Here is a 14,579-nt window from a genome sequence, read left to right as displayed (position 1 = left end):
GCAGAGTGGCGCTGGTCCATTCGAATGTCGCATCTCCCCATCAACATCTTAAAGATACGGGCGATCAGGCTGGCCCTACTGAGTTTTCACCTTCTCCTCTCATGTCACCCCATCAGGATCCAATCCAATAACACCACAGCTGTAGCTTATATCAACAGACAGGGGGGTACCCACAGCAAGACGACATGCACGAAGTGAGTCACATCCCCGTTGAGCCGAGAGCATCCATTCGGCCATCTCGGCGATTCACATCCCGGGCATTGTGAAGTGGGCGGCAGACTTTTCTTAGTCGCCAGGGCCTCGCCTTGGGAGAGTGGTCTCTTCATCTGGAAGTCTTTCAGCAGATTTGTCATCACTGATGGACTCCAGATGTGGATCTCCTGGCCTCAAGGCTAAACAACAAGGTTCCCCAGTTCACTGCCTGATCACAAGATCCATACGCCATCGGAGCAGACGCTCTGGTTCTGCTGTGGCATCAGTTTGGACTCCCGTCCATATTTCCCTCTCTTCCTTTACACCCAAAGGTCATCAAAAAAATTGGAGCAGAGGAGGGTACCAGTGTTCCTAGTCGCGATGGACTGGCCACGCCGGGCATGGTACACGGAACCAGTTCAACTTGTCACTGACATTCCCTGGCATCTACAAGATCTCATGGATTTACTTTCGCCGGGTTACCATCAGAAATCCGGAACCCTGTCTTTGATGGCGTGGCCATTGAATCCTGGATTTTAGTCCTAGGTGGATTCTCACATGAAGTGATCTCCACCATGATTAGTGCTAGGCAACCCGTGTCCATGCGCATTTATCATCGCACCTGGAGAACCTTCTTCTCATGGAATTCCTGTAATCTGGATTAGAGTTGGGTCTTGCTCTTAGTTCGCTCAAAGGACAAGTTTCAGCCTTGTCAGTTTTATTCCAACGCAAGATTGCCAACAGATTACAGGTAGTTTTCCACGTGGCACCTCCCTATAAAATGCCATGGAAATTATGGGATCTTAACTTGGTCCTCTGAGTTCTACAGGAAGCCCCTTTCGAACCACTGCAGGACGTATCCCTAACCTTTCTTAGAAGGTGTTTTCTTTCCCTTGGTTACGTCAATCAGACGAATCTCGGAGTTGGCGGCCCTATCCAGCCAACCTCCGTTCCTGATTTTTCATCAAGACAAGGCAGTCTTGAGGACATTCCCTTCTTTTCTACCCAAGGTTGTTTCTTCCTTTCATCTCAATGAGATCGTTTTTGCCTTCATTCTGTGCGGCACCAGCCCATGATCTTGAGAAAGCTCTTCACACTCTGGATGTGGTTAGGGCTCTTAGACGGTACATCTTGCGGACGGCTCCCTTGAGCAAGTCAGATACCCTGTTCGTGTTTCCAGAGGGGCATAGGAAGGGTCTAGCCGCTTCTATGACCGCACTAGCCAAGTGTATTCGCTCGGCTATTCCGGACCCCTACCGTGTCAGGGGCACACCTGTCCCAGCAGGGATTAAGGCGCATTCTACTCGGGCAGTGGGCGCCTCTTCAGCCATTCGGCACCAGCGTCAGCAGAATAGGTCTGCAAAGCTGCGACTTGATCCAGCTTTTGCATACTTCTAGAAAACACTACCACATACATTCTCAGGCCTTGGCAGATGCAGCTCTTGGCAAGTGCATTCTGCAGTAGGCAGTGCCACATCAGTCAGCCAGTGGTACATGGGGTATTAGCAGTTGAGTTGCTCCCTACCCAGGGACTGCTTTAGGACGTCCCATGGTCCTGTTTCCCCCAATGAGGCATAGGAGAAATAGAGATTTTTGTGTACTCACCGTAAAATCCTTTTCTCCGAGCCAGTCATTGGGGGACACAACACCCACCCTGATAGCCTATTGGCTTATTGTTTCATTCTTAGTTTTGACATGGTTTATTGTTATTTGTTTAAAACGCCTACTGCTTTGTTACTGAACTGATTCAATCTCAAGCAATGGGCGGATGTATTCTGCAGAGGAGTAGTTAATCTTTCTGTTTTTCACTTAGTGTCCTTTTAGTGGCAGCAGCATATTATACCCATGGTCCTGTGTCCCCTAATGATTGGCTTGGAGAAAAGGATTTTACGGTGAGTACACAAAAATCCCTATTTTTTCCTTCCACATTGTATTAATTCTGAAGGGTTAATAAACTTCTTGAATGTGGTTTTTGAGTACCTTGAGGGGTGCAAGTTTTAGATTGGTGTCACGTTTGGGTATGTTTTCTGTCAGCTAGTCCTTCAAGGTGACTTTAAATGTGAGGTGGTCCCTAAAAAGAAATAAGATTTTGTAAATTTTGTTGGAAAAATGAGAAATCGCTGGTCAACTTTTAACCCTTGTAATTTCCGAACCAAAAAAAGTTTCAAAAATTGTGCTGATGTAAAGTAGACATGTGAGAAATGTTATTTATGAACTATTTTGTGCAATATGACTCTCTGATTCAAGGGCATAAAAATGAAAAGTTTAAAAATTGTGAAATTTAAAATATTTTTGCCAAATTTCCGTTTTTTTTCCCACAAATAAATACAAGTCATATAGAAGAAATTTTACCACTATCATAAAGTACAATATGTTGAGAAAAAAGCTTTCTCAGAATCAATGGGATACGTTTAAGCTTTCCAGAGTTGTAACCTCTTAAAGTTACACTCGTCAGAATTGTAAAACTTTGGCTTGGTCACTAAGGTCAAAATTGGCTCAGTCTCTTAAGGGTTAAAACGATAGTTCCAGAACAGCACTGCTCTATACACACTGGTGTAGTGTTCTTGGATACTGCAGCTCATCAACCATTCACTTCAATAACACCCCAGCTGGTCTGATGAGCTGTACTAATGCTGGTTCATCAGTACCACTCTACTGATATATACAAGTTGCCTTCATAATGTAGCAAGCTTTACAGTTGGGCTTTTCTGAAATGGCACCCGGGCTTATGCCTACACCGTCGTTTATGTGCAGATAATCCTGTCCAACATTGGGTGAATCGCGCTCGCACATTAAAGATTCATCTGTGTCCTTGAACATCTCCAACATACCTACCTGTCTGCATAGTGGACGGGTACACAAGCTTTGTGCCTCTTCAACTAGTGTGGTCTTGTGCCCAAAACAATTGAGACTATTGAATGCTGGGATATTTTTTTTTCACTGTCAGTGCGGAAAGTCAAAATCAAATTATGGAAACACTAGAACCCCCCCTCGGTCTGGTACCCACATTTTGGGCAGCTGAGGGTTAAATGGTAAGCCACCACAACCTAGATCAAATAACCATGGAAAGAGAGCCTCACCGCACAACTGCAGTGAATATGTTTTTCTCTTAAAAACTCAGACGTTTAAGAGAAAACACAATTTGAGGATCTGGCCCTGGGAATATAGGGAGAGACTGCATTAGTGCTCTGACAGCTGCTTTCAGCGCTGCTGCAGGTGACTGACACGTCTCTACCTATTTACTTAAATGTGAGAGACCTCTCATTCATCTAGAGCAGTGCTGAAAGAAGCCGGCCCTGCTTTAGTCGATTGACAGGATTCGTTTGTATACACTGTCCGTATAAATGTGTGTGAAAGCAGCCTTAGGCCCTCTTCACATGTCTTGGTGATTCCTGTGCTGGGAAAAAACAGTACTGGTGAGATCTGTGGTCCTTATGGCATCCATAAGTAACATGTGTGACATTTGTGTATCCCAGGGGTTCCCAACCTGTAGCTTGGGAGCCACAAGTGTCTCACGGTCCCATGAATTGTAGCTTGCAGCTGTCTGCCAGCTTGGTGCATTAACTCCAGGTCTAGCAAACAGGTATGTAGAGCACATCTCACAATGGTGAATTTTGTGAGTAGCCCTGCACAGAAGAGCAGATCTGGTGCACATACACTGGTCTTAGGGGTTTAGACATATTTTAAGTATGGTACTCTGGAGACAGGATGATACTACTTGTCAGAGGAGTTGCTTGAACATGGATGTCACAGTGTGTTGGGAGTGCTGGATGGGAGAATACTGAATGGGAGTATTGTAGGGACCACTGGATCTAGGTATATTGCTTCAGGGTGATTTCTGTGGAAAGGCTTTGGTTATCATTAACCAAAGCTTTGGTTGCCACTACTGTTGAGTGGAGCTGGATGTGGCCCTCTAGGTCAGAAAAGTTGGGGAACACTGTTGTATCCGTTTGCTGTCCGGGTGTCTATAAGGCACCCCCATTGCTAACACCATAGCAAGTTTTGAAATAAACACACAGCAAGAAAAAAAATCCTTTAATTGAAATAAATACTCCTCACCCCTCTTTTTCCCATTTATTACAGTGTAAATTAAACACAAAAAACCCATATTCCTCACCTGTTCAATGATCCATTTGTCCCACTCCATTATCCATCTATCTCTGCTTCATCTGGATGCCTTTGTATGATGCGACCGATAAGCCTGATATCCAGGAGACGCTGAGCGCAGAGTCAATGACCTGCGGTGATGTCATTGAGGTTATTGCAGGTCACTGAAGCTGCAGTTCCCACGGGTCGCTCATTGTGCACTTAGTGAGATCACCTCTAGCACCTTGAGAATTTTCTCACTGTGCTATCGGTGCCATCTTGAAGTTTAATGCAGTTCAAAAGCCAGCTCACAGTGAACTGAGTATGGAGACAGCTGGCTTTTTTTCTGGGGTCCACCGTAAACTAAACCAGTAAAGGCTAAGCAAACAGCTGTGAGCTGTTATTAATTTGCTTGGAACCTTTTGGGATATGTTCCCCTTTCCCATATTAGTAACATCAGCCCCCAGCCGTAGTCTTTCCCTCTGCTGATTAATTACACGGGAGCCCAGGCCATTTTTTTATTTAATTCTTTATTTTACACACGATGTACACGGCGAGTGCTGAATGCAACTCCCTTTGTTGTCACCTGGTCACGCTGAGCTCAGGGAGATCAGTTGGTATTGATCAGAGGTCTCTTCAGCACCCTGCTCCTGGGAACACTGTCCGTGTAAAAAAAAAAAAAAAATAAATTGACATGTACAAAAATACAATAGATGTGCATGTGTCCGTATTTGCGGTCTTTAAAAAACCAGACCACATAAGGACACAGGAAAACGGACTTAGGTGGCCATTCTCTGGAGAACTTCCCTTGCTCTCCTTTACATTCTGATTCTGTTTTATTGCAGGCTATGAACAAGAAGATTGATATCATTAAAGGATTGTTTGTGGCGTGCAGACAATCTGAAGCACGTTACATAGCTAGGTATGAGTTTTCTAACAGATCCTCTTATACTTTGCTTGATTCCTTGTGTCCTGTTTTATATTTTTTACTTTTTTTTTCTGTCTAGAGCTTTAGGAGGAAAACTCCGAATTGGACTGGCAGAGCTGTCTGTTCTTTCAGCTATTGCCCAAGCAGTTTCTCTAACACCTCCTGGACAATGTGAGTATTGGCGTGAATATATTCCAATCCATAAATGTTACTGCATTTCTGAAAGATGGAAGCGCAAGTGGTCATGTCTTCTAGTGATTGGGGCCCATAGATGATCACTACAGTTCAGCTCTGACCAACCATTTTAAGTGTTTTTGATCAAAACTAAAGTGACAAGAAGAAATTACTATTAATTGCCAAGGTAGAGGTGGATCCATCCCAGCGACTGATAAGTTTCAGCCATTTTAAAGTAACTGTGCCAATGGGCATGCTTAATACGGTCACAAACAGATTGCAGGACCAAGTGTTTTCCCTATCTGTGTTCTCAGGCTTAATTCATACGATAGTAAAAGCTCGAGCATGAAACGCCTACTCAATGCAAGGAAGGTATGACCGGGAAACATTTGAGACGGACAGCGACAAACTGGAAGTTGTAAAGAACTGCAACCTACTCTGTTCAATGATCACTCAAGATGCAGAGACGACAACTGAAGTCAATAGAGTAGCTATTGGCAAATCAACAATGAAGTCGCTGGACAAGGTTTTCAAATCAAGGAAAATTTCAGTGGCGGTGAAAACACTGCTCATACATAGTCTGGTCTTTTCTGTAGTAACATGGATGGGAACCTGGACGATAATGAAACAAGACAGAAGAAGAAGAATCAGCCTGTGTTGCTTGAGAAGGATGTTACCAATACCAGGCATGACAAGAACAATACAATTAAGGAACAAATCAAGCCAGATATGTCACTTGAAAGCAAGGATCCCCCAGCTACGATTTGCCTACTTTGGACACATTACGTATACGAAGAGAGCAATCACTGGAGGAGGACTTCATGATCGGAAGAATAGAAGGAAAATGATGAAGAGGAAGATTAGCAAACCAATGGCTGATACTAATCCTGATGAAATATTATTATTAAGCCAAAAATTGGGAGTGGCTCCTCAATGCAGGATATGTGTGAATATTTTAATTGTTTTGTTTCCCCTGTTTGGTTTCACGTAAGATATTGATTGCGATATCCAGACCAAATGCCAGGCCCGGATTGATAATCTGGCACACCGGGCAGATGCCCGCTGGGCCGGCAGCTCTGAGCTAAAAATGGGCTGCCGACCCTTTAAATCTTATGGACAGGCCCTGGCGCTCGCACCCTCTCTCTGTGCACGTGCCGACCGGGGCCACGGCCTCGTCACAGTCTGTGAAGGAAAGTGCGCACATCAGGGAGGGCCTATACCGCAGTTTGAAAAGGCCGCCGCACGCACAGGAGAGGTTGCCGGCATGAGCCTCACTCAGCCACTGGCCCTGGCCAGTACCAACCAGCGTTGGAGAACAGGACTCTCCTCATCGGCAATGTGCAGGTAAGCACTTTTCATCATGGGACAGGCAGAGATGATGGGGGGGATGCCACCTCCTACTGATGGGGGGGATAGGGGGATGCCACCAGTGGTGATGTATATACAGGGCAGGTGTTGCTGGGCTGGTGTGGTGATGTATTTACAGGTGCTGCGGGGCTGGTGTGGTGATGTATATACAGGGCAGGTGCTGCGGGCCTGGTGTGGTGATGTATATACATGACAGGTGCTGCGGGGCTGGTGTGATGCATATACACGACAGGTGCTCTCGGGCTGGTGTGGTGATGTATATACAGGTGCTGCGGGGCTGGTGTGGTGATGTATATACAGGACAGGTGCTCTCGGGCTGGTGTAGTGATGTATATACAGGACAGGTGCTGTGGGGCTGGTGTGGTGAAGTATATACAGGACAGGCGCTGCGGGGCTGGTTTGGTGATGTATATACAGAACAGGTGCTCTCGGGCTGGTGTGGTGATGTATATACAGGCCAGGTGCTGTGGGGCTGGTGTGGTGATGTATATACAGGACAGGTGCTGCGGGGCTGGTGTGGTGATATACAAGACAGGTGCCGCTGGGCTGGTGTGGTGATAAATATACAGGTGCTGTTGGGCTGGAGTGGTGATGTATATACAGGACAGGTGCTCTCGGGCTGGTGTGGTGATGTATATACAGGACAGGTACTCTCGGGCTGGTGTGGTGATGTATATACAGGTGCTGCTGGGCTGGTGTGGTGATGTATATACAGGTGCTGCGGGGCTGGTGTGGTGATGTATATACAGGACAGGTGCTCTCGGGCTGGTGTGGTGATGTATATACAGGTGCTGCTGGGCTGGTGTGGTGATGTATATACAGGTGCTGTGGGGCTGGTGTGGTGATGTGTATATACAGGTGCTGCGGGGCTGGTGTGGTGATGTATATACAGGACAGGTGCTGCGGGGCTGGTGTGATGTATATGCGGGGCTGGTGTGATGTGTATACAGGGCAGGTGCTGCGGGGCTGGTGTGGTGATGCATATACACGACAGGTGCTCTCAGCCTGGTGTGGTGATGTATATACAGGTGCTTCTGGGCTGGTGTGGTGATGTATATACAGGTGCTGCGGGGCTGGTGTGGTGATGTATATACAGGACAGGTGCTCTCGGGCTGGTGTGGTGATGTATATACAGGTGCTGCTGGGCTGGTGTGGTGATGTATATACAGGTGCTGCTGGGCTGGTGTGGTGAAGTGTATATACAGGTGATGCGGGGCTGGTGTGGTGATGTATATACAGGACAGGTGCTGCGGGGTTGGTGTGATGTATATACAGGGCAGGTGCTGCGGGGCTGGAGTGGTGATGTATATACATGACAGGTGCTGCGGGGCTGGTGTGATGTATATACAGGACAGGTGCTGCGGGGTTGGTGTGATGTATATACAGGGCAGGTGCTGCGGGGCTGGTGTGGTGATGTATATACATGACAGGTGCTGCGGGGCTGGTGTGGTGATGCATATACACGACAGGTGCTCTCAGCCTGGTGTGGTGATGTATATACAGGTGCTGATGGGCTGGTGTGGTGTTGTATATACAGGACAGGTCCTCTCGGGCTGGTGTGGTGATGTATATACAGGTGCTGCGGGGCTGGTGTGGAGATGTATATACAGGTGCTGCGGGGCTGGTGTGGTGATGTATATACAGGTGCTGCGGGGCTGGTGTGGTGATGTATATACAGGTGCTGCGGGACTGGTGTGGTGATGTATATACAGGACAGGTGCTCTCGGGCTGGTGTGGTGATGTATATACAGGGCAGGTGCTGCGGGGCTGGTGTGGTGATGTATATACATGACAGGTGCTGCGGGGCTGGTGTGGTGATGCATATACACGACAGGTGCTCTCAGCCTGGTGTGGTGATGTATATACAGGTGCTGATGGGCTGGTGTGGTGATGTATATACAGGACAGGTCCTCTCGGGCTGGTGTGGTGATGTATATACACACAGGTGCTCTCGGGCTGGTGTGGTGATGTATATACAGGTGCTGCGGGGCTGGTGTGGAGATGTATATACAGGTGCTGCGGGGCTGGTGTGGTGATGTATATACAGGGCAGGTGCTGCGGGCCTGGTGTGGTGATGTATATACATGACAGGTGCTGCGGGGCTGGTGTGATGCATATACACGACAGGTGCTCTCGGGCTGGTGTGGTGATGTATATACAGGTGCTGCGGGGCTGGTGTGGTGATGTATATACAGGACAGGTGCTCTCGGGCTGGTGTAGTGATGTATATACAGGACAGGTGCTGTGGGGCTGGTGTGGTGAAGTATATACAGGAAAGGCGCTGCGGGGCTGGTTTGGTGATGTATATACAGAACAGGTGCTCTCGGGCTGGTGTGGTGATGTATATACAGGCCAGGTGCTGTGGGGCTGGTGTGGTGATGTATATACAGGACAGGTGCTGCGGGGCTGGTGTGGTGATATACAAGACAGGTGCCGCTGGGCTGGTGTGGTGATAAATATACAGGTGCTGTTGGGCTGGAGTGGTGATGTATATACAGGACAGGTGCTCTCGGGCTGGTGTGGTGATGTATATACAGGACAGGTACTCTCGGGCTGGTGTGGTGATGTATATACAGGTGCTGCTGGGCTGGTGTGGTGATGTATATACAGGTGCTGCGGGGCTGGTGTGGTGATGTATATACAGGACAGGTGCTCTCGGGCTGGTGTGGTGATGTATATACAGGTGCTGCTGGGCTGGTGTGGTGATGTATATACAGGTGCTGTGGGGCTGGTGTGGTGATGTGTATATACAGGTGCTGCGGGGCTGGTGTGGTGATGTATATACAGGACAGGTGCTGCGGGGCTGGTGTGATGTATATGCGGGGCTGGTGTGATGTGTATACAGGGCAGGTGCTGCGGGGCTGGTGTGGTGATGCATATACACGACAGGTGCTCTCAGCCTGGTGTGGTGATGTATATACAGGTGCTTCTGGGCTGGTGTGGTGATGTATATACAGGTGCTGCGGGGCTGGTGTGGTGATGTATATACAGGACAGGTGCTCTCGGGCTGGTGTGGTGATGTATATACAGGTGCTGCTGGGCTGGTGTGGTGATGTATATACAGGTGCTGCTGGGCTGGTGTGGTGAAGTGTATATACAGGTGATGCGGGGCTGGTGTGGTGATGTATATACAGGACAGGTGCTGCGGGGTTGGTGTGATGTATATACAGGGCAGGTGCTGCGGGGCTGGAGTGGTGATGTATATACATGACAGGTGCTGCTGGGCTGGTGTGATGTATATACAGGACAGGTGCTGCGGGGTTGGTGTGATGTATATACAGGGCAGGTGCTGCGGCGCTGGTGTGGTGATGTATATACATGACAGGTGCTGCGGGGCTGGTGTGGTGATGCATATACACGACAGGTGCTCTCAGCCTGGTGTGGTGATGTATATACAGGTGCTGATGGGCTGGTGTGGTGTTGTATATACAGGACAGGTCCTCTCGGGCTGGTGTGGTGATGTATATACAGGTGCTGCGGGGCTGGTGTGGAGATGTATATACAGGTGCTGCGGGGCTGGTGTGGTGATGTATATACAGGTGCTGCGGGGCTGGTGTGGTGATGTATATACAGGTGCTGCGGGACTGGTGTGGTGATGTATATACAGGACAGGTGCTCTCGGGCTGGTGTGGTGATGTATATACAGGGCAGGTGCTGCGGGGCTGGTGTGGTGATGCATATACACGACAGGTGCTCTCAGCCTGGTGTGGTGATGTATATACAGGTGCTGATGGGCTGGTGTGGTGATGTATATACAGGACAGGTCCTCTCGGGCTGGTGTGGTGATGTATATACACACAGGTGCTCTCGGGCTGGTGTGGTGATGTATATACAGGTGCTGCGGGGCTGGTGTGGAGATGTATATACAGGTGCTGCGGGGCTGGTGTGGTGATGTATATACAGGTGCTGCGGGGCTGGTGTGGTGATGTATATACAGGACAGGTGCTCTTGGGCTGGTGTGGTGATGTATATACAGGACAGGTGCTGCGGGGCTGGTGTGGTGATGTATATACACGACAGGTGCTGCGGGACTGGTGTGGTGATGTATATACACGACGGGTACTCTCGGGCTGGTGTGGTGATGTATATACAGGTGCTGATGGGCTGGTGTGGTGATGTATATACAGGACAGGTGCTGCGGGGCTTGTGTGATGTATATACAGGGCAGGTGCTGCGGGGCTGGTGTGGTGATGTATATACATGACAGGTGCTGCGGGGCTGGTGTGGCGATGCATATACACGACAGGTGCTCTCGGGCTGGTGTGGTGATGTATATACAGGACAGGTCCTCTCGGGCTGGTGTGTTGATGTATATACACACAGGTGCTCTTGGGCTGGTGTGGTGATGTATATACAGGACAGGTGCTGCGGGGCTGGTGTGGTGATGTATATACACGACAGGTGCTGCGGGACTGGTGTGGTGATGTATATACACGACGGGTACTCTCGGGCTGGTGTGGTGATGTATATACAGGTGATGATGGGCTGGTGTGGTGATGTATATACAGGACAGGTGCTGCGGGGCTTGTGTGATGTATATACAGGGCAGGTGCTGCGGGGCTGGTGTGATGTATATACATGACAGGTGCTGCGGGGCTGGTGTGGCGATGCATATACACGACAGGTGCTCTCGGGCTGGTGTGGTGATGTATATACAGGACAGGTCCTCTCGGGCTGGTGTGTTGATGTATATACACACAGGTGCTCTCGGGCTGGTGTGGTGATGTATATACAGGACAGGTCCTCTCGGGCTGGTGTGTTGATGTATATACACACAGGTGCTCTCGGGCTGGTGTGGTGATGTATATACAGGTTATGTGGGGCTGGTGTGATGTATATACAGGATAGGTGCTCTCGGGCTGGTGTGGTGATGTATATACAGGACAGGTTCTCTCGGGCTGGTGTGGTGATGTATATACAGGACAGGTGCTGCGGGGTTGTTGTGGTGATGTATATACAGGACAGGTGCTGCGGGGCTGGTGTGGTGATGTATATACACGACAGGTGCTCTTGGGCTGGTGTGGTGATGTATATACAGGTGCTGATTGGCTGGTGTGGTTATGTATATACAGGACAGGTGCTCTCGGGCTGTTGTGGTGATGTATATACACGACAGTTGGTCTCGGGCTGGTGTGGTGATGTATATACACGACCTGTCTCCGCCATACATCTCTGAACTAATCTCCCGATACTTCCCCTCACATAATCTCTGGTCCTCCCAAGACCTCCTTCTCTCCTCCACACTTATTCGCTCCTCGCCCAACCGCCTCCAAGACTTCTCCCGAATAGCCCCCATCCTCTGGAATTCCCTGCCCCAACACCTCCGGCTATCATCCACACTCGGATCCTTCAGACGGAACCTGAAAACCCACCTCTTCAGGATAGCCTACAGCCTGCAATGACCCCTGCTGCCTCCTCACCACTACTGGAGCTACCGCCTCATAATCACTGGAGCTGCTGCAACCCCCCAACCTACTGTCTCCTTCCCCACCACCCTGTAGCATGTAAGCCCGAAAGGGCAGGGTCCTCTCTCTCCTCTATATCAGTCTGTGATTGTTCGTTTGTTTACTGTAAGTGATTTCTGTAATTCGTATGTAACCCCTTCTCATGTACAGCACCATGGAATCCATGGTGCTATATAAATAAATAAATAATAATATACAGGACAGGTGCTGCGGGGCTGGTGTGGTGATGTACAGTTATGGCCAAAAGTTTTGAGAATGACACAAATATTATATTTTCACATGATCTGCTGCCCTCTGGTTTTTATGTGTGTTTGTCAGATGTTTTTATCACATACAGAAATATAATTGCAATCATATTATGAGTAGCAAAAGGTTATATTGACAGTTAGAATGAGTTAATGCAACAAGTCAATATTTGCAGTGTTGACCCTTCTTCAGGACCTCAGCAATTCTCCCTGGCATGCTCTCAATCAACTTCTGGATCAAATCCTGACTGATAGCAGTCCATTCTTACAAAATCAATGCTTTTATTTTGTCTGAATTTGAAGGTTTTTGTTTGTCCACCCATCTCTTGATGATTGACCACAAGTTCTCAATGGGATTAAGATCTGGGGAGTTTCCAGGCCATGGTCCCAAAATCTCTGTTTTGTTCCCTGAGCCATTTAGTTATCACCTTTGCTTTATGGCAAGGTGCTCCATCATGTTGAAAAAGGCATTGTTGATCGCCAAACTGCTCTTGGACGGTTGGGAGAAGTTGCTCTTGGAGGACATTCTGGTACCATTCTTTATTCATGGCTGTGTTTTTAGGCAAGACTGAGAGAGAGCCCATTCCCTTGGCTGAGAAGCAACCCCACACATGAATGGTTTCAGGATGCTTGACAGTTGGCATGAGACAAGACTGGTGGTAGCGCTCACCTGGTCTTCTCCGAATAAGCCGTTTTCCAGATGTCCCAAGCAATCGAAAAGGGGATTCATCAGAGAAAATGACTTTACCCCAGTCCTCAGCAGTCCACTCCCTGTACCTCTTGCAGAATATCAGTCTGTCCATGATGTTTTTCCTGGAGAGAAGTGGCTTCTTTGCTGCCCTCCTTGAGACCAGGCCTTGCTCCAAGAGTCTCCGCCTCACAGTGCGTGCAGATGCACTCACACCTGCCTGCTGCCATTCCTGAGCAAGCTCTGCACTGCTGGTAGCCCGATCCCGCAGCTGAAACACTTTTAAGAGACGGTCCTCTGGCGCTTGCTGGTCTTTCTTGGGCGCCCTGGAGCCTTTTTGGCAACAAGGGACCCTCTCTCCTTGAAGTTCTTGATGATGCGATAGATTGTTGACTGAGGTGCAATCTTTCTTGCTGCGATACTCTTCCCTGTTAGGCCATTTTTGTGCAGTGCAATGATGACTGCACGTGTTTCTTTAGAGATAACCATGGTTAACAGAAGAGAAACAATGATGCCAAGCACCAGCCTTCTTTTAAAGTGTCCAGTGGTGTCATTCTTACTTAATCATGACAGATTGATCTCCAGCCCTGTCCTCATCAACACCCACACCTGTGTTAATGGAGCAATCACTGAAATGATGTTAGCTGGTCCTTTTAAGGCAGGGCTGCAATGATGTTGAAATGTGTTTTGGGGATAAAGTTCATTTTCTAGGCAAATATTGACTTTGCAAGTAATTGCTGTTAAGTTGATCACTCTTTATAACATCCTGGAGTATATGCAAATTGCCATTAGAAAAAATGAAGCAGTAGACTTTGTAAAAATTAATATTTGTGTCATTCTCAAAACTTTTGGCCATGACTGTATATACAGGACAGGTGCTCTCGGGCTGGTGTGGTGATGTATATACAGGACAGATGCTGTGGGGCTGGTGTGGTGAAGTATATACAGGACTGGCGCTGCGGGGCTGGTTTGGTGATGTATATACAGGACAGGTGCTGCGGGGCTGGTGTGGTGATGTATATATTGGACAGGTGCTCTCGGGCTGGTGTGGTGATGTATATACAGGACAGGTGCTGCGGTGCTGGTGTGTTGATGTATATACAGGACAGGTGCTGCGGTGCTGGTGTGTTGATGTATATACAGGACAGGTGCTGCTGAGCTGGTGTGGTGATGTATATACAGGACAGGTGCTCTCGGGCTGGTGTGGTGATGTATATACAGGACAGGTGCTGTGGGGCTGGTGTGGTGATGTATATACAGGACAGGTGCTGCTGGGCTGGTGTGGTGATGTATATACAGGTGCTGCGGGGCTGGTGTGGTGATGTATATACAGGACAGGTGCTCTCTGGCTGGTGTGGTGATGTATATACAGGACAGGTGCTGCTGGGCTGGTGTGATGTATATACAGGACAGGTGCTGGTGTGGTGCTGTAT

General features: G+C 48.4%; 1 protein-coding gene across 6 annotated transcripts in view; it reads left to right on the top strand.

Moving 5' to 3' along the window:
• The window catches only part of LIG1 (DNA ligase 1), a 314,922-nt gene that overhangs the window by 185,312 nt on the left and 115,031 nt on the right, over nt 1-14,579 (top strand). For all 6 annotated transcript variants that reach the window (XM_073552127.1, XM_073552126.1, XM_073552125.1 and 3 more), the window contains 2 exons: nt 5,124-5,200; nt 5,286-5,377. In XM_073552127.1, the coding sequence (XP_073408228.1) occupies nt 5,124-5,200; nt 5,286-5,377 (169 nt within the window). The remainder of the gene's footprint in view (nt 1-5,123; nt 5,201-5,285; nt 5,378-14,579) is intronic.

This window comes from Dendrobates tinctorius, unplaced genomic scaffold, assembly GCF_039654945.1.
Source record: "Dendrobates tinctorius isolate UK_male_01 unplaced genomic scaffold, ASM3965494v1 ptg000184l, whole genome shotgun sequence".
In the NCBI taxonomy this organism is placed as follows: domain Eukaryota; kingdom Metazoa; phylum Chordata; class Amphibia; order Anura; family Dendrobatidae; genus Dendrobates; species Dendrobates tinctorius.
The sequence above is the reverse complement of the archived record's forward strand: the minus strand, read 5'-3'. Positions and strand labels throughout refer to the sequence as shown.